General features: G+C 39.1%; 1 protein-coding gene across 6 annotated transcripts in view; it reads left to right on the top strand.

Moving 5' to 3' along the window:
* Positions 1-27,678, top strand: part of App (amyloid beta (A4) precursor protein) — a 248,324-nt gene that overhangs the window by 44,137 nt on the left and 176,509 nt on the right. For all 6 annotated transcript variants that reach the window (XM_005375598.2, XM_005375597.2, XM_005375595.2 and 3 more), the window contains exon 2: positions 19,222-19,389. In XM_005375598.2, the coding sequence (XP_005375655.1) occupies positions 19,222-19,389 (168 nt within the window). The remainder of the gene's footprint in view (positions 1-19,221; positions 19,390-27,678) is intronic.

Genomic DNA, 27,678 nt, shown 5'->3' with positions numbered 1-27,678 from the left:
GAATTTTTCTCAGTTTTCCTTTGCTCATTTTGGTTATGAAGTATTATTCTTCAATGATTAAAGTACACCTAGTAGACTTTTGGGGGGTTTTCCTTGTACATAAGCATGCCTCTATTACAAGGCAATGTCTCTGACATGAGTTTAACCGTCTTTGTTTTGTCTTGGTTAAAGGAGCCAACATGTTTTGAGTGACTGGCTGGGTATATTATTCTACACTCAGTTGTCTTAAAGGAAAAAAAGTTCATAGAATCACCGTGAACTATAAAATGGTTACACTTTGCTAGAAAGCTTTGATACACCTTGGGTAAATAATGAAGTGTTTGTTTATGGGACTTACCACTACTTTACTGATAACATAAATTTATATTACCCAGGAATCGGTGTAGTCAAAGGGAAATAGTAGAATTTATTCTCAGTAGTGACACTCCATCTGAAAGATGGTTTTGTATGTTTAAGGAGAATAGTTTTGTTGCCGTGCTCTTTTCTGTGAGGGTGAGGAAGGAAGAGAAATCTGCTATAAAAATACAAATTTTAAGTAGAAATAAAGTCTCAGTGTTGATGTTCAAATACTGTACTTGTCCAGATCTGAGAAATTTAGAAACAGGAATTTACATTCAGTAAAATGATAGCCAAATAGTTCAGTCATTCCCAAGGATGTTACTTAATGGTATGGAATGTCCTGTAAACAATACAAATATCTAAAACAAGTTTTCTTGAGCATCTTACTCTTTTATGAAACATGAAGAGGAACTGGATTGGTACAGATCATGCCTAAAACTCAAAGGCAGTAGTTGCTCGGTGAAGTGGTCTTCTTCTCAGGTCCAAGTCACTCTTGTCATGGGCAAGCTTGTGTCTGTATGAAGAGAAGATGACACCCCCACCCCCACCCCCACTCTTTATGATGTTGGGTGTGAAATACAGGGCCTTTGCCGCATAATCTACTGCATCCTTAGCTCCACAGAAATTTGCTTGTCCTTTAAAAGTCAATGGTCTGTCATCTCCAGAAACCCTTAAGAAGCCTGCTGATCTTCCTACAAGAACTTAGAACCAAGAAGTTTTCTTTCACAGATGTTTAAATTTTTGGCTGAGTGTCGTGCGTAAAATCACTGAGACTAACTAGCAGTTTTTGTTAACAGTACATATTGTTGGCATGTTTTAAACATGACAGGATGATGCTGTGTCTAGTTCTATCTGTCAGTGTAACCTTCATGTCAGTTACAGTCTATTCCTTTCAACTGATAGCATAAGCCCAGTTTGGCTTTTGTGTGATGTTCAGCACTTTCTGGTGATAGCACGTGTCAGTATTCTATTAGGGAAAAATATTTAGGAAAGAGTGAGATGCTGGGTATCTTAAATCAGTCATCTTTCACTTGCGTGTTACTTTTTGTTTGTCACCATAGGTCACTTAGTATCACAAGGCATGTGTGACATTACTTTGTACAGATCTTCTAACTTTTGTAGAAGGGAGCATATAATTCACGTATCAGGCTGACCTCTCTCTACCACTGTGAAAAGGGGAGAATCTGAAGTCATTTTTATTCTCTACTGCACCTAATGCTGTGTACACTGTGGACATAAAAGTACTACTTTTTCCTCCTCTTGGGTGTGTGCTTTGGTTTAGATCACATGCCTTTTGCCTTTTCTGGTCCTAGTTCTCATTCACTCATGGTCCTCACTTAATATCACTTTCCTGAATTCCACGAATGTGATTTTAAATGTTTGCACCCATCATTAGCCATCTGTCATTTATTTTAGTAAATGAAAAGGTACCTTTGCTTTTAACAAGTCACCTTGGTTCAATTTATCTGTATCATTTAAGGGGCAAAAGGCCTTGACTTTTGCACAGTATTGTGACCTTCTAAAGTTCTTGATTTTTACTTTCCTGCATGTTCTGAACACTCCTGATTTGCTTCTGAAATATTTTAGGCATTTGGAAATACATTTTTGTCATCATCGTCTGCTTCCTTGCTCTGCATTGTACATGTGATATAATTGCTTTGCTTGGAGTCAAATCTGATGCTTCTTTGTGTGTTCTGCAGGTGCTTGGTAATAGCACTCCTTGCTCTTGTTCCTTTTAAGGCTTCTTTTGCTTTTATTCATTTTGTTTTTCTAAGCATGATCTGATTAAGTTTTGCTTGATCATCCAGTTCAAATTTTTTTAGACATAGTTCAGATTCTGTCACGATAGAAAGGTCCCGTGGCCACAAACATTTGTGAAATCTTGGTTTAAAAAAATGCTTTACTTTTGAGACCAGCCCGAACTACATGGCGAGACCCTGTCTTGAAAACAAACGAACAAATAAACAAATAATAAAATACTACCCTTGCTAGAATATTAGAGGATTTTCTCAGAGTCCTCAGTATCCATCTTGAACGACCCATTTCCCATGTATATTTGAGAATAGTTTCTCTTACTCCTCTTGGGAATAATTTCCAGAAATAGATTTTAAGAACATTCATTTAGAAATCAAGTAAGGTATGTATTCATACTTTGAGAAAAAGCTGGCTTAAATGCCACCGGGCCCTGTTGAGTATGTATTACCAAATGATCTATTTGATAACTTGTGGTATGGACTTGTAATAATACAAAGTTTCTTCCATAAGAGAAGTTCTATACAGGAAACAAACGTAATATCATGACTAAACAAACGAATCAAAAAGTCTTAACTTCTTGACATTCACTCCTTAACCCTGTTAATGCTGATGTTGCCATTAAACTGAATGAATTAAAATATCTTAGGCAGTTTAAAAATACTGTGTAGACTTAGTGAGTCAGATCTGCCACATCAAGCTTACAGCATTATAGCTGGGAGTGATGACACATGGCTGCTGTGTCCTTACTTGTTTGTCTCTTAGAGACAGCTTGGCAAGCAGACATCTTGTAGATAAATGAGGAAAGATTGTCTATTTCAAGTGGCATAAGACATGCTTTAAACCAGTGTGTCATTTCTGGTTATATAGTCAGCATTTTCTTTGGAGCAGAAAAATCCTCTCCGGATTTCTGAGGAAACAGCAGCCATGTTTGTAGGGCTAGGTCTCAGGGAATGACAAGTGCTGTACATTCATTAGCTTAATCTCCTCAGATGTCTGAGGAAGTTGTTCATGTCTTCCTTTCCTTTTTCTTCTTCTCCCTGCTAGATACAACTAAATGAACCTGCATAACTCTTTAAATAAAACAGTATTTATTTTGTGTATATTACTGAATTTTAGTCTTCATAATAATCTGTGAGGTTGAGTATTACTCATTCTAGAGATAAAGGACATTAAAAATTAAAGACGGCCAAATGCTAGATGCAGAATTTGACCTTTTTCTCTTGACTGTAAAGATCATATTGGTACATTCGGATGTGAGTTCTTTCATCCAGTTCCTACGGGGACTTTGAACCAGCTGCGAGCCCCCTGAGGTCACAAGAGATAGAAGCAGTGAAGATTTGGGCCTGGTTCATAGCTGTATATACATGACACTGAGAAGTTTTTGGAAATATTTTTTTTAGTCATGTATTTTCATAAGAATTCGATTTATGTAACCTATTAGCATATACTTGTTATTCCAGCAAGAGTTAATGCATTATTCAAAAGGATTCCTATAGTTTAGGCTTTTCTCCATTTCTTTATGTCACTTATTATTAAGTATTTGGCTAAAAAGCTTTTGCCTACAGCGAGAAGATTCTGCTGGTTTCCTTGGTCCTAGAACCCTAGTGATCCTACTTTCTTGTGAACTTTTGCCAGAAGCATTTACCAGCCAGCCATGCATTTTAAATATATGTATTGATAGATAAATGGATAATCCTCAAGACTTCTCAACTGGTAGATTATTGTTACACATTGATCCATAGGGAGTTAATACCACAAAAGTATTTTTGATCATTCTATATAGCGTAATAGTAAACGAACCTTGGGGGTTCTGAAAGAGTTTCTCCTGCTTTATATTAGTAACTTGATATCCCAGCTACCTTTTTAAAATCAACAGATTTTTTTTGCACCTGCAGTAGGCAACGTATATTTTGTAAGATTTAGATAATCTTACATTATGTTAGTTGGATGACTTATTCTGGGAGGAAAATCTATATAGTTCAACCAATATTCGAATGCCAATTTTAAATTAATTAACTAATGTATTCATTGTCGGCACAGGAAATTGAACCTAGGGCCTCATGCATGCTAAGCACTACAGCTGAACTGCACTCCTAGTGTGAGTGCTAATTTTGGTCTGAGTATTAGTTTAGAAACGTAGAGATGAGCAATACATGACTCCTTTCTGCCTGACAAGAAGCTTTGGTGAGAATTTTCAGCCTTGGCACTATTGATATTTTTGGGCTACGACATTCTCTATTAGGGGTGGGTGACTGACAGGAGAGGTATCCTGTGAAGCACCACCCACATAACACTCAGCTTCCCAAGAACCTTAGACCTTCACCTCGAGACAAACAAATCCGAAAGCAAGGTGGCTTGGGATCCATGTGGGTTGACAAGCTTTCCCAACTGGAGAGCTACTGCATAGTTAACAGTGCGGGCAAGACTAGCGCCAGGGCTGTGCACATTTTGACTAAAGATTGGCTATGCATATAAAAGAAGGTAAGTGCCTGAAGCATTTGAGAATTTCCTCCATTAGGCCAGGATTAGTTCCTGGGGTGTACACCAGAATCGTTCCCTCTTGAGAAAACAACCTACATATAAAACACCTAGCACACATTTGGAAAGGTGCCTCTTTCTAATTACTTCAAATTCACCTTATTTAATAAAAACCATCTTGTTTAATAAAAATTGTATACAATGAACAACTGGAGTAAAGCCAGGATCCAAGTGCTGTCATTTTTCTGTTCCTTTTGTGATCACAGCTGTGTACTTGGTTTATTTGAACAAATTTGCTTAAAATTTTTTGTGCTTTTGTAAACATTCCATGGTTAGATTTCTTGGTAGAAGCTAAATCTTTGTGCACACTGTCAGGCCTCTCTTACCCAAGGGCAGGATATAGACTGCACTGCTTGCCGTTTCTCTGTTTAGGGTTTTTCCCTGTGCAGACGTGCTAGAAACATTCCTGGGGGTCAGGAGTGCATTAGTGACTCAAGATGATAATCCACAAGGTGAGAGTCCAAATAAGTTTTTCCCCAGGCATCCCCGCCCAGGTCTGTTGGCATCTGCTAGTTTTGAAAATTAAAATAATTTCTTATCACTCGAGGTGGTGAAATGTGGACTGATGACCCTACCAGATTGACTCTGAGAACTGACAGCAGTGGGGGGAGTGGAATAGGATACTGGCTGATAAATCAGAGAAGTAGTGACCTATGCAAGGGACTGTGTTCCTGTGCTTCCTTCTCCGACCCACGATGCGACAGTCTTACAGTATCTGTCACAGTATGCTCTGATGCCCATGATGATGGCTGTGAAAGCATTGCTGCATTTGCTGTACTCCTTGAAGCCAACAGCATCAGGATGTACTCTACCTCCACTCCTGCCCTTGCTGCCTTTCTGATGTTTAAGATGACACTGTAGTCTGGAGTTCACAATACCTTTAGGAGCTGCAAACAAGGTCATGTGTACATGTATGCATGCATGCAAGTATGGATACGTGTGTATGCACACATGCACGTGTGTAAGTATGGATACGTGTGTGTGCACATGTGCATGCATGTAGGTAGGTATTTGAGGTAGAGTCTTGCTCCACTGCCCAGGCTGTCCTTGAACTCCCAGGTTCAAACAATCCTCCTATCTCAGTCTTCCAAGTACCGGGACTATAGGTGTGTACCATTGTGCTCAGCAAAAATGTTTTAATTTTTTAAGAGGAAAAATAATATTAATTATGAATATATAATAATGCATCCAACCTGGAGTAGAGGTCTCATTATATCAACATAGCCCTAAAACGCAACCTTTTATGCTGTTTTAGAGAGCAGGGACCCTACATGGCCTCTTCATATACTCAACAGGACAGTTTTCTTCCCTTCTTTTGAATGTGCCAGTGGTTCCCCATAGCTTCAGACATCTGTTACAGATTCAAGGTGTGCACATGCTTGTGTGGTGCGATCTTTTACACCTCCTCTCCCCACACTTGCCAGTGCATGTTCTTCCCTGGTCCTTGGTTTGCCTACTCCATGAGGACTCCATCCTCTTCCTCCCCATATCAAACCAATCTCTTTCTTCTGAGAGCTTTGACACGAGTGCTGCATCTCTGCTTCATTACTTCAGTGCCTTGCTTGAGCAGCTCGGGTCTCTGTGGTGCCTCCGCATTAGACTTCATGAGACCGTTTGGATCACCCTGCACTCCCCAGCTTTGTTTTGTTTTTTTTTGTTGTTGTTGTTTTTTTTTTTTTTTGGTTTTTCTCCGGTACCGGGAACCGAACTCACGACCTTGCGCTTGCCAGGCAGGCGCTTTTGCTGCTGAGCTAAATCCCCAGCCCTCCCCAGCTTTGAATGTGTTTAGTAACAGCTGACATCAAAAAGTTCTATTTTAGGTCTGTGCTGGTGTAAAGATAACTAATTCAAGATGGATTCGTTATTCTATATTCATGATCATTATAAGCATTATTTTTCCTTCTAATTTAAAAAAAAACAAAAGGACCAAAAGGGCTTGAACATTTGCCGGTTTGAGGTGAGGGGGACATGAGTTTCATAACCGTCAGCCTGCTGTGTCTGTTATCAGAGAGTTTCTCTCTCCTTGTAGTATTGTCGGGTGTGTTTTTGTTTAGCAGTCTTTCACTTTAGGTGTCAAGTTATGTTGAAATCTCTGAGAACCACTTCTATGTTATTCTGGGCTTTTAACTGCAGGAATTTTTTCTTTAAATAGCTACTTTATACAAGAAGTCTGGCTGCCCACAACTGCAGATCTAGGGAGTCCAGTGACATCATCTATTTTTTAAAAAGTGCTGCCTGAATCGCAGAAGGATTCTCCTGTCAGGAGTGTATTATCAAAGAATCAGGGAATTAATTTAAGGTTGAAGTTTATGGAGCCACATGACTTATAAACTGCCTTGCTTTTTGAGTTTTCTAAGTGTTGCCTGAGGTTGCGGCCAAGTTAAGCTATAACCAATAAGTAGGGATTGGTGAAGAGGCTGTGGGTGTTGTATTGTTCTTTTCCAACTTTAGGAAGTTACTTTCCTGCGGCTGCAATAAGAAAAAGAAAAAAGATCCCACAGGTATCCAAGCTGGGATTTATTTTGTATTTTTGCACACCTTTGTCAGTAATTACATTTTTTGAGTTCCAGGTTATTAGTGTTACTGTTTTTCATGCCAGGCATTCTTTACTTCTTTTTATAAATATTTACTGTGGGACTGAGAGGCAGGCAAGTGCTAAAGAGCAAGGGAGAGCTCAGCATGGGTGAAGTAACTTTTACCGTGTTTGTTTTTACACAAAACAAGACAGAACGACACTAGGAATCCTCGCTCTGTGCCCTTGAAACGCTTAAATATTATCCGCCGACAGATAAGGCTAGACAGAGACTTAAAGGCCACGCCAGCCATTGCATCTTCATTCCTCTACCCTTATGACTTTCAAATTGCCTTTGGTCATATCTGAGCCCCAAAGAGCCAGTTAGATTTTATCCTCGCTGATGAAGAATCTCAGTAAGACTTAAGTTGTTGTGTCACGGGGAGGTGTGAAACTGCCATGAAAATTCTTGGTGGAATACTCCAGTATGTTTTTTCAGGCTTGTAATTTCTATTCTTAACACAAGTACTTTTTTAATGTAGCCAAGAAATAGAACTTTTCAGGGTTATGTTCTCTAACTCCTGTAGCTCCTGATAGTCTTTATTCTGATACAAATGGCACTTTGAAAAATTCTTACTGTGAGCCTGAGAGCTCTAGAAAAGGGAAGGCTTCGTTGATAACACCTCTGTGTAAGTTATTTAAGAAGGATAATCTATCCCTGCTTATCAAGCAAATAGCCTGAAATGTGAACCTGAGGTATGCTTCGGTGTTACAACCCTGGAGGAAAATAAATAATCTTAATTTACACTACAAGTGATAGGTTAACAGAATACAATTTGAACATTGAACAGGAATGCTGCTTAAAAGTTATCATGGATTTTTTTCAAGTCATCTTAATATTCCCTCTGAAACTTTACTCTGTTTGCAAAGAAGTTTTCTCCTAGACCGAAAGTTCTAGTAGTAAAAATATCATATTATGAGAGATATAAGCTGACAGTGAAGACAGATAAGTAAACATTGTAAAACATTGAAAGGAAATAAACCAAAGGATATAATGTAAATATCCTTTCTTATCAAAATAAAATAATTGCATGTTTCCTTCTTGAAATATTTCTGTAAGTGTACTGAAAACAGAAAAGTAAAGTTCAAGACCATAAATTCTTTGATGTCCTTCATTTGATTATATCTAGATTTTTACATAAAGTGCTTACCTGTAATCACTGTTTTCTGACTGACCACAGGTGGCCCCTTCCTGTCTTTATAAAAATATTTACCTATGTGCTTGCGGGGGTATATCTGAGGGGGCAAGAGCAGAAGTGAGTGGTAGATATCTGAATTCCTATATCTCAGTGCATTTCATGGGACAAATTCTTTTATTTCTCTTCCCCTGCCCACTTGGATAATTTCTTATGACTTGACCTATTATTATTATTTTGTTTTGTGTTTTGAGACAGTCTTGGTATGTAGCCTAGGCTGGCGTTAAACTGACTGTGTATCCCAGAGTAGCTTCAGACTTGAGTGATCCTCCTGCCTCAGCCTCCCTAGTGCTGGGATTACAGGCATGTACTACCACATCTGTCTATGAATTGCTTTAAAGACCTGAATTTAGAAGGCTTTTAATAAAATCTGTAGGTTATCATTTTTCTAGTTGTGATCTTCCTTGGACTGTTAATTAAAACCAACTTACTAATAGTGAAGGCCTGTTATTACCATTTTATTTCCAGTTCATGGCTAATGCTAAAACATATAAGTGACTTAAATTTGGCTTGTCAACTGACTTGAAAAATGTACCAGTCTGTTCTGCCTTATGCTAGTAGAAAACCTGATGGAAATGACTTTCTAAGGAGTTCAGCAGAGAACTCTGAACTTAATGCATCTTCACTCTCTTCATGACAGACCCCTTGAGAGCCGCCCTTGGATTTCAGACTACGCTGAAGAACAATATGATCTCTTACCTGGAAAATTAGCATTTATGTGAGGGTCTTCAACTTAATTAGTACTTTTGTGCCATATTGGTGTTAAAGAAAGTTAGAAGGCATTAAGGATATGGAGAGTGGGGCTGTATTACTAGGCCCAGATGTGTCTAATGGCTCTTTCCCTGCAGCCCGAGACTGGGATACTCACTAACTGCCTCTTACTATTCGAGGCTTAATAGCTTTTCCACCTACATTCATTTTCCCTTGCATTGTCCTGAAGCCTGAATGCTGGTAGAAGCTCTAAAGGAAAATAGGGCTGGGATGAATTGCTGGGCTGACAGAGGCTAGAGAAATATGCTGTCTATTTCATTTGTCTGCATAGTGTGGACATTTCTAAGATAGGGGGTCCCACTGTGCATGTTCTAATTAAATGACAGTCCTGCCTCTTCTAAAGGCTTGTGTTCCATTATTTTTTCACCTGCTGCTTTTGAAAGACTTCGTGTCCTCTTCTCCACCTAATGCTACCTGGGAGGTGTTTCCTCTGTTCTGTACATTGCAAGTGGGTCAACACTGCAGTGAGTAAATAGGAAGGAAGGGAGGAGGGGAGGAAAAGAGAGAAGGAAGGAAGGAAGGGAGGAAAGGAAGCAAGGAAAGGAGCGAAAACAAAAAATAACAATTTGGATTTACTGTAGAGTAAGCATATTAGCATAAACCATAAACCCTAGAAAACCCACCATAGTGCTATAAAGTGCTATTGATAAAGTAAAAGTCTATTTTATGCTGTGTCATTAGACAGTGACGCATATATTGTGGAAAAGATGAGGATCAGGGCATCTTCCAGGTGACAGGCATCACACATACTATAGCAACATCCTAAATATCCAGGTAAGAACGGTGATCCGTTCTTGCAGATTATGCAGGGATAGACTGTAGTTATATATATATATATATATGAATTCCAGGATATTCCAAGGCAGTAACACAAATGATGTCACAAGCTTATAGTTATTCCACATAAATGGTTAAGTCTCGAGTAAGCCCAGAGGATACTGAGGTTTTAACTTTGGGATTTGTTTGGTGCCTAACTCTGCTGCATGTTGAAATCTGGTGAGTACTGATCAGTTGGCCCCATGGGCCTCGTATTCTAGAACTCCATTTCTCACCCTACTCTTTTCCTTTTTACCCATACCTGCCTCCCAGACAGTCGAGAGGCATCTGTGTTAAAATCATCCCTCACGGTTATACTGTACAGATTTCAACACACATTGCTTGGTGGACAGTGATCATAAGTAGCATGAGATTTGGTGATGATATTTGCATGTCCCTTGCTGGGAGAAGTATAATTAGAGTAAGAGCTGATATTCACATAGCTGTGTGCAAAGTGATTTGACAGAGCAGTTGCCATGACACAGCACTGCCATGCCCAGACTGGCCTCTGTATTCGTAAAATGTAAGAGTGCTTTAGCTGCTGTTTCTCCATCTTCATCTCTTTCAACCATGACACTTGCTGTCCAGTGCCACTTCAAGGGATTATTTGGAGTGGGATTCCAGATCTCATATATACTGAAAAAAATACATTTGAAAAACTTTCTACCTTTTGAAATAATGTTGAGCCCTGATTCTATCATGTGGTGTTTTAGTTATTACTGTCAAATGCATGCCTGTGCTAGTTTCTCTTGCCACAGTAAAGCCACGATCCACCCCCAACTTTATAGCCTACTCAGTCAGTAATCATTTATTGTAGCCATGCACCTGTGGATCAGCTAAGTTGGCCAGATTTGATAGGAAACAGTAAAATTTCAGAAACTGAACATGTATAGACTTCATGCATGTAAAATGAGGAGTAATACATTTTGGGTTTTTGGTGTCGCACTATGTGCTAAATGCTTATTTGTCCATGCAGTTGGAACTAGTAGAAGTCATATTGGAAAGCATTCATTTATTTTTATCACATCTCTTTACAGCAAATGTCCTTCACACTAGTATCTCCGAGGATCTTAATTTCCAAGTCTTCCAGCTTATTAGCAGTGTGGTCTACAGTGCAGTAAGTCTTCAGTGAGTTTTAGCAAAGGACCTGCCTTTGTGATTTACCGGTAGCGGTATAGTAGATACATATATTGTGCAGGTAAACACAGATGTGTGGCCACTTTTTACAACTTAGAAAATACAGATTAAAATAAGATAAAGGTTGATGAACATGCATTGACATTTGCAATATATCAGGGTTTAGACTTTTAAAGATTCATTTGGCATTTGATTTAAGGGCTAATTTCAGAAAAAATTTTGTGTTTTATATGCGTTTCAAGATTTTTTTTTTTTGTACCAGGGATTGAACTCTGGACCTTGCACTTGCCAGGCAGCCGCTGCGCTGCTGAGCTATATCCCCGGCCAATTTTGTTTTTATTAGTGCATATTAGTTGTACAGACTAGTGGGCTTCCTTCTGGCATATTTGTACATGCATGTAACATACATTGGTCGTGCCCCCTCATCATCCCTTCTCTACTACCTCCCCGTCCACTATTCCTTTCCTCTTTGCTAATCCTCTCCCTTCGACTTTCCTGCTGTCATTCCCCCACCCCTCTAGCTCAGGGGCAGTTTCTTAAAGAGAAAGCTGCCAAAGCTTATTAAATATCAACATCTAGTGGCTTACATTTAATAAATGCAGATTAAATATTTAAGCTATGGATTTGTTTCTCATTTTTCTTGCTCTAAAAATGTTTTTAGAAAGCTAGTAACAAAGACCTGCAAAATAATACTGCCACAGAGAGAAAATGGTTTAAAAATAGTAATCAAGATTGAAAGAACAAAAAAATAAACTTGAGAACCTATACCAAGAAGGAATGCTAGCTAGATTATATTAGGAAACAAGCAAGCATGAGCTTTGGAGTCACAGCATTTGACTCCTAGGCATGTTTTGAGTTTTCCGATTTTCTAAGTAAATGTGGAAGTAATTTATCTTGGTTTTTCTGAGAGTCAAATGAGATAAGAAAGAAAACCCTAAGTAGACACTTTGATTTTTTTTTTTAACTCAAGCCCTTTCCTTATTACAAGGTTGAGAGAGAATATGAAGATCTTAATGCTGTATATTTTCATTTGATGACTGTATAAAACATGTCAGTAAAACTTTAAAGATGGGATTAAAGAGGCAAACTATTTCTATATCAAAATAACTTTGAAAAGAATTTACCTGATCATTTTACCAAAGTAGAAGCATGACAGTGGACATAATTAAACATGGTACAGTATATGTATAGTTGTTTATGTGTGTGCATGGAGTTCAGTTACAGAAGATTTATTTTTTAGAACTAAATAACTTAATTGGATTATAACCAAATTTGAAGCTAATAGCTTAGTTGCCATACATAAGGCTATATATTTTTAAATTCCAGTGTTACATCCATTCCTAGCAGTTTAAACAGTGGATGCCACTGTTTCTTGGTGCTGCCTAGAATGTATGATTTGAACATTGGTTATTAATTTGTGGGTGTTGACTAACAAAGGTTTCTATTGAAAGAACTCTTGATCTCCCACTGGGCACCAGCAGCAACCCTGCTTTACCAGGCTTGTTATGAGTAGTAGGCGTTTGGGGTCAAATGGACAGCAGTTATCTTTTGAGCAGAAAGAAAAGCTTGGTGTCAACAGAGGGGACGGATAACATCAGGGAGCCATAATTTATAATTGGAAGTCATGTCAACAGTGCCCCCAAAAGAATGTTGTTTCCAGGAGTAAAAAGTATGTAGATTAGTACTTTGAAAGGGGTTTTTTCTTTCTCCACTCACATTTATGACAAATCAATTTTAAGCTGAAACTCTGAAATAATTATGCAGCCAATAGCAGTGTGAATAGATGTGGCAGTTCTTCCCACGGTATGGTAAAGTGAAACCCTGTAATGTTTAAGAAGTCACATTTCATTTTTCTGTGTGCTTTGACTTGCTTCTCTGTTCTTTGTCACCATAAATATACATGCGCATGGAAACACACACACACACACACACACACACACACACACGAGAGTTTTGGAAGATGGAAGTTTTCCATTTGAGTTCAACAGAGCTCTTAAGGGAGTAGGTCCAGCCCCTCCTCAGCCACTGAAATTCTGGGGCCCTGAACAATCCTTACCTGATCGTTTTCCTCCTTAGTGTTGACATGAGTGACTTAAAGATTCTTCACGTCTGTGATTCTAATTTTTCAGTTCTCTGTTACCGATAAAATGAGCAATTACAAGTGTTCTCTGCTGAAGGTATTTTTTGGCCTTTAATTAAAGGAAATCCTTACAGATAGTCTTTTTCTGTGGACAATGAAAATTTTCTTATGATGTATTTATTACTCCCTGCAAAGGAGCTCACACTCAGACTTTCTAGACTGGGATTGTAGGGAGCAGCTCTTTACATTCGAAAATGGAAATTTTAAATGTTTTCACGTTGAATTTAAAGGCAATATGGTGTGTACGTTTTTCTGAGGTATGATTGAACTATCCTCAGATTATGGGAAAACTGTATCCATGTGAGGGAATTGCAGATGGGATAGAAATAGAGACACTGTCCTGTGCTTAAAAAAGATTTTATAAGAATATCCCACTGGAAGAAAAGAAGTAGCACATACTTCGCCATGTGAGGCCAGCTATTTGGACCAGTGCGAAGTCTGTTCACATAGAGGAACCAGATGGTTTTCATTAGCCAGAAACCTTAAAATTACATAAATCCACAGATGCAGCTAAGCTATGGATCTGTACCCCGTCCTTGCCAAACAGGACTTTTCAGCCAGGGAAACAGAGGGCTGCTTGTTCCTTCCCCCTTGTAGTTGGGACTGAGGGGAGGAATGCTGCCAAGCCTGCTTTATAAGGAATTTTGATCTTCTTGATGATAATAAAGAGAGAAACTTTTGGGGGAAAGGAACACCCAGTTGCAAGGCGGTGGGAGGACTTGTTCATGAAGCCGGCTTTGCACTTTATTGTAAATTGCAGAGGGTGTAGGTGGGTGTTCCCCTGCAGATCATGTATGGGCTAGGGCTATAGTTTACATTTGATTAGTTTTGCTTCCCCTGAACCCCCATGTACAGCCATGTTTCTAGTTAAGCTGCTTTTTGGAAAGTCTATTTTATTTCAGTACTCTAAGGACTGTGGCTTGGAAATACTTTTTTTTTCCAGTAGTAAAAGATTGTTTAAAAAAGATTTGCAGCATTTTTACATGTAGTATTTATGCTGCTGCAGTTCGGAGCCTTCTGTAAACAGCCTCTCGCCTTTGAGGCTATGTATGAACACTCCATTGTTGCGGTCAGTGATTTTGTTCATTGTCCCTGAACACAGTTTTCCCATGGGAAAGTATCTCCAGTTTTGTGACGTCACTGGGAAGCTGCAGAAGTTTGTACTCAATCTCCCACAAATGCATAGACCACAAGTGACCATTTACATACCACAGTCTGAATATAGTACCTAATCTTAGATTTCTAACTTTAAATTACCTTAGATAACTAAAAAGCAGTAGTTAATTTAAGCATTATGTTTCTCTAAAGTTGTGGGGGTTTTTAATTAAGGAAATATTTTAAAAGTTGGAATAATTTTTGTGGGGTGACTTTGAAAGCCTACATTTTTACTCACAGCAAATATTCTAGGACCCAGAGATTTTACTTTCATGAAGGATTGTCTTCATGGATAAGGCCTGAATAGGACCTTGAAGATACTTCATTCAGGAAAATAGGTTTGAAAAAATGTGCCCTCTGCCATACTGATGCCCCAGCATTATCTCCCATGTGGCTACATTGCCAGGGATGGTACTTTCAGCTGAGTGTCTGAGGGTACTGTCTGTAGCAACCAGGCCTTGTCTCTTAGATGGGTTATTTAAGCAGGGAAATTGTTTGTCCTGTGTTAATTAACCTAGCTAGGGATACGCTACTTAAAATATGGGAGTGTTTGTAGGTGAGCTTCAAAAAGAATTGAAAGGGTTCTGGTTCAGTTTGTTTCTCCAAGTTAATTGCTCTGTCCATGTGCACAGCTGTTGCTGGTTTGAAACAGACTTTTGCTTGAGAAAGGTGGTTTTGTGATTTTTGTGATTTAAGTATTTGTGCAGGGCTTTTTGAAGTGTCAGGTATAACCAGATGTGTATACAAAACATTTTATAATTTCACATTCAATAATTTGCTGTAATTATAGAGGAATCAAGGCTTAATGTATTAATCTATATCTGCTTTTTGAAAATAGGACATGTTAATTATCAAGATTCTCCATACATGTATTCAGCAAGTTAATATTAAATCTCACCTGGTGGAAAACCTGAAATCAGGAACTAAAGTATATATTTTGTAGTCTAAACTAACATGTTAAAATGAAGAAATTATTGGGCCAGGGATATGGCTTAGCGGCACAAGCGCCTGCCTGGCAAGCTCAAGGTCCTGAGTTTGATTCCTGGTACCAAAAAAAAAAAAAAAAGAAATTATTACATGATCAACTTATTTCAAGGGTCATAATTAGTTTATTTGTAGAGCTCTGGAAAAGATTACCACCGTTTGATAATCAGTACATACACATACACATAGAGAGACCATTAAAATAACTGAAGTCCAGAGGGAAGGATAACAAAGTGAAAAATAGAGAAAACATAAAAGGAAATTAAGGGGGTCCAGATTTAAAAAGGTTGAAGCAGCATCTATTTTATTAGTTTGTCAGATAGTGTGCCCAGTGTCCAGTTTTTGCCAAGGACTTTCCTGGTTTTAGCAGCAGAAATCTCTTATGCTGTAAACACTTCAAAGTTTGTCATCCAATTACCAGGCCAGGGGCTTTGTCTGATTTATTGTTTTGTACCCTAAACTGCATATTCTTATACTGTAATTGCCTCCCTGCAGCTAGAAATTGAACGAATAAAGTCAGTAAGACTTTTTAAAGTAGGCAACAAAGACAAACAGCAGTCCCATCTTATTAAAACCTTAGGTGTGAAATTGAGGGATAGTGAATGGGTAAAGAGATACTGAGAGAAGTCAAAACCAAGATAATTCGTCATGACAGAAGCCAAGGGAAAAGGCACCCAGGGAGGACTTAATGTGTGGTAAAGAAGGTAGGAGGGGACAGGTACTAAGAAAAACCTGTTTGGTTTCTCAGATAGGAGTCACACGTAACCTCTGAGAAGCAGCCTGGGGTTAGCTATGGCAGTGTAAACCAAGTTACTACGTTTTAGAAGCCAGTGGGGGTGTGTTGACAGTGAGTGTGTAAATCACAAGGTGGGTTAAAATTTGTGGTCAGTGACACAAAGGGAAGGTGATTGCTCTAGAGCAGAGTTTCAACATACAATGGCCCCATGTGTCAGTTTGGTCCACTGTTTTTTGGTAAATAAAATTTTATTGGAAAAAAGGCACAGCCATTTTTTGCATATTGTCTAAGGCCGTTTCTGTGCTACCTTGTAACGATAGGAATATGCAGTCACAAAAGAGATTGCATGGCTCACAGAATCTAAGATATTCTCTGGCCCTTTACCAAAAGTTTGCTGACCCTTTGCTCTCTCCCATACTAGAATGGGAGGAATTTTGTTGTTTATTGTTTGTGGCTTTCAATAGTAGAGAGTAGGGACTATTTGTAGCTGTAATAAGGTGCTTGCAAAAAGGGGGAGTGACTGGGTATCTTATAGCTGTGTGACAGGTTACCCCAAACTCAGTGGTTTAAACAGTGTAAGTAATTCAGAACCCCACACAGGAGGTTCTGACTTTGGGTCCCTCTTGAGGTTGCAGTTGTGTCCTTAGCCAGACCAGATTTAAGAAGGCATGAAAGGTTTCAAGCTATTTGCAAGGTTAGATCATTTGGCTCTTGACAGGAGAGCTTAGTTCCTCACCACCTGGGCCTTTTCACAAGGATATTGAGTGTCCTCACAACATGGCGACTGACCTCCCTCACAGCAGCTGAGCCCTGAGAGCCATGGAAGACCATGATACCCTTCGTGACCTTGCTTTGATAGTCATATATTGTCATTTCAGCCATATTCTATTTGTTGCACAGATAAAGCCTGATGCTTTGGGGGAGGGGACCACCCAAGGTTGTGAATGCTAGTTTGAGAGGGGCATAGGAGGCCTTCGGAAGGCCTGGCTATCATGAAGAAAGGAGAGAAACTGCCAAATGTTGTTTGAAGGGGGAAATGAAATCAAAGGCACTTCTACTGACACATTCCTTAGACAATACAGTGGACAGATTGAAGAGAAAGGGGAACAGGGAAATTTTGAGATCTGAGGATGGAATTCATTCAACAGATATTTACCAGCTGAGGCAAAGGCTCATTAATCTCTTCAGTCAGGAAAAGGGTAACAAGATGCTGTTAGGTCTTTTAATCTTTGGGACACAAATGTTTGAAGGTCGCGCAGAGCAAAGTACTATGCGCAGTATGAGGATTCCACTAGTAAATTCCACCAAGGCAGTGCCTTCTTAAGTGTCCAATGCACGGCCTCATCCACAGGTGTCTGATGGATTACTATTTGACTCTTCATTAACTTTCTTGCCATGTTACTGTGTTTATTCAATAAAATTGGCAAAATTTGCAATCTGAATTTTAAGATGGGATCCTTGAATTTCACTTTAATCCCTCAGGAGTGCTGTGAAGTTTAAATTTGTAGAGCATTCTGGATAGACTGCTGCTTTGCGTTTTGTGGAGGAGGAGACTCACTTTGATGGAAGCTGTAGGAGGTGGCTGTGGGCTGGAGGCTGAAGTGGCGAGGTTCCAGCGATTCTGTAGATGGTCTGCCATTGTGGTCTGAGCTACTGTTTGAAGTGAATGACTTAAACATCTGGCAGTGTACAAGTTGAAATTTGTGAAAGATAGAAAAAGGTCTCTGAAAGTATGATTTTGCCAGCAGCTGTTTCACCCAGGCCTAGTTTCAGGGCAAGACCTGTTTATGTATTTATTTTTTTTGAAAGGATATAAATCCTCTGTTGTGGTTGGATAAAATACATACGAAGATGCTTTGAATGGGCAGACGTTTGATCCATTTTACATTTCTGTGGTAAGGCATGTCAGGAAAAACTACATTTCTTTAACTGAAGTCTCTCCGTGCAGTTTTAGTTTCTTTTTTCCTTTTAATACTTCGTGGGAATGATTTAGATCACTGGAATCACCCAGGACGTGACTGCATGAAGGCTGCTGTTGGAAGTTAGTTCTTCGGGGCATGAAGGTCTCACATTTCCTCAGCAACTGGGTTTAACAGGGAAGAAATATGCTTAATGGGTCTTTTGAATCCTTGGTGTCAAGTAACTCTTTCACTTCTGTTGATTGATTTTTCATTTCTCATAGAACCTACTAAGTGAGGTAAAACATATTTCAGAACTTCCACTTTTCCTTTTAAAAATATTTACCTACAAGTAATACCTGCACACAGAAGGGATTATAAATACAGAAGGCACCGTTTCCAATTTCTGTGAAGTATATACTGCCTGCAGTGGTCATAACCAGACCCCGCCGGGGCTCACAACCCAGCAGGATGTGAATGAGACATTGTTGGCTTCTCATGGTGTGCTGGGGAGATGAGACATGGGCACCCTTAACATAAGAGCTGAAACAATAAATCAGAGAATGTTCTGGGGAAAACCCAAGTAAAATGGCCAATGTATTCAGTTACATTTGTGGAAGGTGAGCTCTACAGTCAATTTTTATGGCCTCAAAGCAGAGAGTGCAAGCTCGCTAACTAATCAGGCACCCTAGGAACACCTTGCTTTCAGTGTTGAGAGGTGGCTCACACTGTTACCTCCAGGCCTGATCATCAGGCCGGGACTGGTGCTGCACTTTGTGTGAATCTGCTGGTAGTTATTATGAGAATGTGGTTTCCACCACCACGATTGTATTTATTTCAGAAAAAAAAAAAAAAATCGTAGTTTCTGGTGAGAAGCTTTCAGCAGCAGGTTTTGCAAAATCTTCTGTGAAAAAATGTGTTACTCTTTCAGTGAATAGATTCCTTTCAGTGTTGTTAATTTTGTCCTCTATTTCAGTGTAAAAGAAGGCGGTGTATTAAAGGTGGTCTGTAGCATATAATAACCCACAGGAAAGCTGAAGGCAGGACTAAGATAGAGTTAAAAATGAGCAAGAATGGAACTTTTTGATATGGTCATTCAAATTTCTCCTCTCCCAACCTGTACCTTGGAGCCATGGATATTTAATTATTTATTTAATCTATCTATCTATTTATTTATTTTGTAGGTGCCCACTGATGGCAATGCCGGCCTACTGGCAGAACCCCAGATCGCCATGTTCTGCGGCAAACTGAACATGCATATGAATGTGCAGAACGGGAAGTGGGAGCCGGATCCATCGGGGACCAAAACCTGCATCGGCAGCAAGGAGGGCATCCTGCAGTACTGCCAGGAGGTAAGTGCTGTCTGGTCGCCGCTGACTCCTGTTGCATCACATGCGTTTGCTTTTTAACAATTTTAACTTCTAATATTTGGCATCTGCTTTTAATCTCTCGTGGTGAAAATCGAAGTTTCTAATGATTCACCATACATAGCGTAAATTTATTTATTTTACTTTGCCCTACAATTTAAATAAATGTTTTTAAAATTATAATGTCTTATGACCATCAATAAGCTAAGCAAAATTAAAATATTTTAGCAGTTCTTTTTAGAATGTGTGCCACTGTGGCCGTCGAGTCAGGTATGATGGTTAAAAGTGTTGGAATTAATTTTCTTGTTACCAACTTGATATATTTGGTTCCTTTCTGTTTTTATTCCCTTTTAGGTTTCCCATACTCTCCTTCTCACATAAGAGAATATACATTGAGTTTCCCTTATCTGAAATGCCTGGACCAAAGTATTTTGGATTTAGAGTTTTCAGTATTTATAAATTCATAGTGTGCTATCTTAGAGATGGGGCCTAAATCTAAAAAGGAAATGAATTAGTTTTGTATATATCTTATATACATAGGTTTAGGAAAAAGGTTGTTTTATATGATATTTTTAGTATTCTTGCTTTTGACTTTGACTAGTCACATGAGATTAGATATGGAATTTTCTGCTTGTAGCATTGTGGCTGTGATCAAAACGTTTGAGATTTTGGAACATTTCAGGTTTCAGAATTTTTGGATTAGGAATGCTGAACCTGTTAGTTTTTTCTTTCTTATACAAAAAGCAGCTTATACTAAGCACTATTCTACTCTTTGCTTTTTTCACTTTTACATTCTAGAAATTACACCCTTCTAATTTGTGGATGTCTTCATTCCTTATGTAATTCTTCCTCGTGTTTTCACTGTTAGTGTATAAGCTGCTCCTTTCTTATTAATTCAGTTGGAAATGGAGCCCCAGGTATTTTTATCCTATACTTCCTGACAATTATCTGTTCTAGGACATGTTGCTATTTGTGTGTTGAGAACATTTAAAGGAATATCCTTTATCTCAGCACAGCAAAATTATTTATACTCTGTAAGTACCAGATAACTTGCCAACATTCTCTTTGTTGTACTCCTTTAGGTATTAGGAAACTAGTCTTTTGGATACAGAATGTATGTTCAACGTTATTTTTAAGACATTTTTTATTTTTGTTATAAATGTTAAAATTATTGAAATACTTGATTTTTTAGTAGTACTTTATTTAAGAAAGGACAATCTGTAGTTATTAACTCTTGTTTTAAGAAGCAAAACAGCATACTAGATATCAAGTAACTTATTTTCAAAGCGTATGAACCATGATGTGAAGTAGAAATTAGTTATCCTTACGTTCTTTATATATTTTTAAAAATTCTGTCTGCTTATGTATTAAATAGTGGTGAATAATAAATGCAGTTCAGTCCAGATTTGACATTTGTGAAGTGTGCATTTTAGAAATAATATATCCATGCTGTTTAAGGAATTCTTCTGGTAAAATTTTGTGGGTAAGTTATGAATGTGGTAAATTGGAACACTGCCCAGGCATTTATGTTTTTGTAACTTTCATTTTTATGGATGTACGTGTGACTTAAGCAGTTTGAGTGTCAAATAGAATTTTTAAATTTCTTTTTATTTTTAATTGACATATACTAATTGTCGGTTTATTGCACCATAGGCATGCAGGGTTGCATTTCAGTACATATGTGCAATGTTTAATGATTAGATCAGAGTAATTGGTGTATCTGTTGCTTCACACATTTATCATTTGTTTGGGGAGATATTCAAAATCCTACTAGTTATTTTGAAATATTTAAATCAGTGTTCTCAGCCACAGTTATCAGAGTATGTTACTGAACAATAGAAGTCATTCCCATCTAGCTATACCCCTGGTCCCCTTAGCCATACTTACTAGCATTTGGAAAGTTAGGGGAAGCAGGTAACTGTAACTCAAGTAGAAGTTTTTAAAAGCTGGAATTGAAGTGTTTAATGGCATGGACCACACTGTCGCTCTCTGTTGAATGGCTCTTTTGATGTGTATTGTAATAGCGTGCTCCTGGGTTTCCCTTTAGTTTCAGTTATGAGTAACCAGATTTTTTTGTTTGTTTGTTTTTGAGACAGGGTCTTGCTGTGTAGTTTAGGCCGATTTTGAACTGACTATGTACCCCAGGCTGGCCTCAAACTCATGGTTATCCTCTTGCCTCCGCTTCTTAAATGCTGGGATTATAGGCATGCGCCAACGTGTTGGTTGAAGAACGAGATGTTTTTTGATATTTGTGTGTTGGTGCTACAAAAATTACTCTTCCTGACCCTGAGAGCACCCCTCATTTCCGGCTGCACTTAGAGAGCCCACTAATGCCTGGGTTGCTTTGCTTTCTGTTTTAATCCGTGGTTTGTCCCAAGATGAAACCACTGAATGGTTCTTGCCAGTTTTAGACTTTGCCAAGTTTTTGGTGGCCTTGGGGTCAATTGGGGTCAAGGAGGAGTTCGGGGGTGCGGGTGGTGAGCCCTTTAGCTCTCTGCTTCCCTTGGAGTTCTAGTATTACCCATGCCTCTGCTCACCACCTATAATTAACTGGATAAGTTAAGAAAAGCCCAAAACATCAGGCCTTTTGAACCATTTTAATGAGTTTGTTCTTTATTCTGTAACAGTAGGAAGTCACTGAAGCTCTTTATTGACACTTTATAGAGGGGAAAGGCCATAAGATCTGGACTTTTAAAAACCACCCTATTGCCGTGTCAATGCATCCCACTGAATTCTCAGTTTCCTCCTGCTGCCTGTTTGCTGCGCCTTTGCTGTGTAGCAGCCCCCCGCCACACGTGGTCTTTGAGCCCCTGCAGTGTGGCCAGTCCAGATGGATGTGAGCCCAGTCGTCACTAAAATACTTCAAAGATTTAGGATGAATAAACATGTAAAAGATCACATTAACAAATTTTATATAGATTGTATGTTGAAATTTTGTATTTTGGATATCTTACTAAATATACCATAAAGATACTAAACTATAACTGCATGTAATTAAAATTGATTTCACCTGTTTTTTACTTTTTCATGTGGCTAGCAGGAAATTTAAAAGTACCTGGGTGATTTGCACCTATTTCCGTTGGACAGTGCTGCTCCCCCTCCATCCTGTGCCCCCAGCGGCTGGTGTATGGGGTCTTGGATGCCATGATTTGGCAAGTGGTGTCTGTGCCCCAGAACTTTCCCAGTGATTGGGAGTTAAGGGTGTTTGGCGCCTTTTAAATATTTTCACGACAGAAGATTATGTCAGAGAACCAGTGGTTCCTTCTTCCTACCTCAGACGTCTTTCTCTAGGTGCCACAGATATACGGATGAGTGTACTTGGGATCTGTTCTTTACAGGGGAGAATTCATTAGTTCAGCAGTATAAAAGCTGGCCCTCCCGGGACAAAGGCTGTGCCACCACAGGCTTGCCCTTACAGAGCACTCACAAAGCATTTACTGTCAAGGGCGTGCATTCTTTTCACCTACTCTCTGACACCTCTGGGAAAGAACCTGGGGGGGTTGCAACATAGAAGGGGAACAAGGGAAAAGAATGTAGTCATTGGAGGATGAGAACTACCCAGGGAGACAAGATAAGATCTGGAAGGTGTTGGGTCCTGGAGCCGGGGGAAAGAACGAGTGTGTGAGGGTGATGCATTCTCCTCAAGTGGTTGAAATGTCATTTTGGACAAGGTGAAATCATGTCCCTCGTGCACAATGACCCACATGTCAAAGATTTTGTTCAATTCATTTACTAAATAGGAAAACTGTAAGATGTTAAAAACTGGCACAGTCTGCCTTGTAGAGATTTAAATTCTTTTGTTAGCACATTTCATTTGCACTGCTGTGAATAGGGATCATGTGGAATTATCCTGAATAATATTATGAAGTTATGCCCATGGGACAGGAAGCACTGTCAGATGACTACAGTATCTACACTTGCTGAGTTGTAGAATAGCCTACTCCATCACAAGTGGATCAGAGAACAGCCTATAGAACCAGATACCCACTTATCCCACCCTTGGGATCTGGAAGACCATCCCGGCCTTTCACTGTTGCATACTTGCTATTATTCATTGCTAGGATTCTTTGACCCATTCTTTTGCAAGTTGTTTTGTGACAGCACATGTCTGTAATCCCAGTAACTGAAGAGGCTGACGCAGGACTACTACATGTTCAAGTACAGCCTGGGCAACTTACTGAGATGCTATCTCAAAAAAAAAAAAGGCTGGGGATGTAACTCCGGGATAGAACCTGTGTCTCAAAGGATGCACAAGGCCCTGAGCACACTCCCTAGTACCACAAAAATTAAAGGGTTGTTATTGATCTTAGGGTTAGCAGTTTTAAGGGGGAAGAAGTCAGATGTCAGTAATTTGCCTCTAGAATGACATGAATAGATGGTGAATACAGCTGCTGACTCTTTCAGCCAAAACCTAGAAGAAAAGAGATTGAGGGGAAAAATTAAGGTGAGGTCTTCGTTTTAGTGTTTTTCTGTGTTTTAAATGAGAGGAACTAAACCTAAAGGAAGCTTAAGCTTACTGAAAGGGTTGCTATCCATCATAAGTACAGTACTAGGATTAGGTTCTGTTACGAACCAGGGAGAAATGAGATCTAATGAGTGATTGACAGTCATGGAAAGGGCAAGGAAAATCTCCAGGAAAAGGGAATAGGGATATACTAATGGTAACTTCACTAGGGAATTTTCCATTGCCTGGTGACAAAACCGACTGAACAACTTGTGTGTATGGAGAATACTTCCTCCCACCAGTGAGAAGGATCCTGGGTGAGGGTAGCTTACAGCATTAAAAAAATGAATATGCCCAAAGAAACTAGGTTCTTGGGTCTGGAACGGAGACTCAGTCCTGCCTAGAGTTTACCTGTAGAGGTCTCTTGTTTTCTGCTTAGCCTTCTCCTTGTGAGTTCACTCACTGTCGTAGCGCACATGGACTAGTGCGCCTTAGTCACGTGCGTGGCCCCATGGGTGCATGGATTGGGTCATGGCCCATGCAGTGTGGGCGTGGTTACTCCTAGAAGAGCTATGAAGAATGTCAGGAGGCAAAACAGGATGGCAACCACAGTGCGTAGGGAGGAGAAGAGGTGTACAGGTCGGAGAGCTATAGACGGGGGAATTCATATTGTGCCATGACTTGAACTGGTTTTGGGTGGAGTAGGATGGTGGAGTGGAGAGATGGTTACTGAGGACTTCTAATCAGTGTTTCACATTTTTTCATTGGATAATGCACCTGGAGCTATCTAGAACATTTCTTACTGATATTTTGGAGACTTGCTACCACTTCCCATCCTGTAGCCGTGTGGTATTTTCTTTTATAATAATTAGAAATAATGAACAGTTTTCATTTGTGAGTTTGAATATTTTGTATGTTTTCAGAAAACATTTATTTTGCCTTTATCCCTTTTCCAGTTCCATGCTTTTATTTCAGACACCATTGATTGATTCATTGGTAGGCATGACAAAGAAAATAATACTCCTTCAGTTTTTCTGCCTTCCTTTTACAGGTTTTTTAAGGTACATTATTTTTGTATTTTCAGAGTTATAATTTGTCTTAGTTACTTTTCTCTCATTGCTGAGACAAATACCCAACACTAGAAGTTAAAGGGGGAGAGGTTTATTTAGCTCACAGTTTGTAGAGGTTTCAGTCCATAATGGGCTGACACCAAGGCAGGGTGGCTTCACAGAGGAGAACAGTTCATGGTGTCCAGAAAGTAGCAAAACAAACAAGAGACCTTAAGAGCATCTTTCTGCCCCTTTTATATTGTATCCAGGCAGCCGGGATTAGGGCAGTGCCAAACCAGTCAGTGGAATGATTTAGTAATCCCCCACTCTTAATCCTAGTACCGTTAATCCCAACATTGCACCACGAATCAGTCATACACTCTAGATTCAGCCACCTCTGAAAAAACCCCACCTATGACTGCATGAGGCTTTTGGGGGACATCCAGACACAAGCCATAACACAATCTTACTGTCTATTCGCTCCCTTGCATGACCAAAATGCAGATGTTTTAGAGGCAGCTGGCTGAGTCAGAGAGGAAGGAGGCTGTTAGCCATCTGAGACCTTCACGCAGAAAAAGATCAAGTGGAGTCATGATGGTGGCCTCGTTTTAACCTCTCGCTAACCATTTTAACTCACCTGTTAAACTTTGGTTTTTCCAAAGATGGCTTTCCTTTGTGTCTGTTGGTGCTTAGCATGGCATGATGTGTGAAATATTAATACTCTGATGATAAATTATCAAGCCTGGGTTCATGTCCTTAAGTCTCATGCCCCTTCAATCTGTATTTCCTGCTGCTTGGTGTTGATATCATCATCATCATCATCATCATCATCATCATCATTTTAAGCTTTCTATCTTGCTTGAACTCTGTGTTGTCTTTATGTTTTAATTTGATGCATGACTTCATTCTTTCCAAACCAATTTTAAAGAAGCAGTCTTATAAAACCTCAGCACTAGAATTAAGCATTGGGATTTTGGTTAATTTTACAAAACTGCATAATCTATATGCATATTGGTTAAATGTATATAAAAATGCAAAGTATTTCATTGAAAAACCCCACGCATAAAAAATCACTTACAGTTTATATAATATTTGAAGGCAAACGAAGAGCTATTTACTCTGTTTCCATTTGCGTCTCCATGGAGTTTAAAGATAATAGTGTTACTTTTGCCATTGTGATTTCTTTGGTCCTATCCATGGGCAAGGGCAAGATGGAGGACAAAATGTAAGAGTTGAGCCCTCCACCTTTGCCTCTCATTATGAGCCCTTACGAAGTCTGATTGAGGAGCTAGGTTGACGCTTAAGGTGTGAATTGTGTATTTGGGGCTGGGCGTGTGACCTGGTGGTAGAGCACTTGTGTAGTGTATGGGAGGCTCTGGCTTTTATTCCCCCACCAGCAAAACAAAACCGCATCTCTGTTCATCTATGTATTTTATCGCAAATCCTCCAAATTCATTGTGCCCATCCACTCACACTAGTTTTTCTTTGGGCCCAGTTATTGTTCAAACACTTGCCCCCCTTTTCATTTTTCTTCATACTTTTCTTGTCACCATTGAGGTTGTTCTTTCTTTTCATTTCTTTGGGTATATTTTGAGTACTGTTAAAGAACTGAATTTTTCCGCACCCCTACAGTTTATATGTTGAAACTAACTCCCTTTTTCATGTCACCTGGAGCTGGGGGCTTTATGAGGTAACTGCTGTTGATGAGGTCCTAAGGACAGAACTATCCTGATAGCCTTAGACCTTGTAGGCAGACACCAAAGAGCCTGTTCTCTTAAGAAGGGGTCATGTGAAGATACAGCCAGAAGACAGAAGTGACTCCTTATCAGAACCTTACTTTGACTACTTTGATTGTAGTCTTTTAACTTCCAGAGCTACAACAAAATACATTTTTGCTTCAGCAGCCTGCTCTGTGATACTTTGTATAGTAGTCAGGGCTGACTAAGCAGGGACCCTCCTATGGCTCCTGTTGTTGACAGTGGACATGTCTGGAGAGCATGCCTTGCAGAGCATTTTATCTGAGCTGGGGCATGCCGGCGGCCATCGTTTGGCAAATGCTTGTGAGTGGCTGGTAGAGGACACACAGACTGGAATACCATGGGAAGGGGCTCTGCATCCATTTCTTTCTCTTTTTTTTTCAAAGAGAAAAAAACCAAAATAACAACAATGGAGACAAAAACAAAACAATACAAAAACAATAAAAATGATACAATTTCAAAACAAAGTGATAGGAATTAATAGTGGTCATTATATTACAAATTGTTATCTTCAATGAAGTTGCTCAGATTATCAGATGTAAGAATGCAAGATTGATCAACTAAAGACAATAACAAGTAAAAAAAAAACATTAGAAATGAAACAGCGCTTCATTGAACAAGATAGTAGGAAGTCAACAATGCTTGTTATATTACATATTGTTGTCTTCAAATTAGTTGTTCCAATTACCAGATATAAGCATGTAAAATTGGTCAAGAAAAAACAAATTTAAGCATTAACTGTTACTTTCAATAAACCAATATTAGCAATATATTATCCCAGCTCTCCTTGTTTGGTTTTTTCTTTTTTTTTTTAGTTTTACAGAGAAAATGACAAAAACAACCCAAAAACAATAAAAATGATACAAAATCTCAAGAGAAGGTGATAGGAAATCAACAATGGTTCTTATATTCTGCGTCCATTTCTATACTGAGGAAGCAGGCTATTAACTAGAGTCTATGGTTTCCTTTTGCAGGATTATATTTTTCCGTGCACACACTTCTTTTTCTTTTTCTTTTTTCTTTT

Source organism: Chinchilla lanigera, unplaced genomic scaffold (genome assembly GCF_000276665.1).
Source record: "Chinchilla lanigera isolate Chin_1 unplaced genomic scaffold, ChiLan1.0 scaffold00006, whole genome shotgun sequence".
In the NCBI taxonomy this organism is placed as follows: Eukaryota; Metazoa; Chordata; class Mammalia; order Rodentia; family Chinchillidae; genus Chinchilla; species Chinchilla lanigera.
Note: the sequence above shows the minus strand (reverse complement) of the source record. Positions and strands in the feature narration are given on the sequence as shown.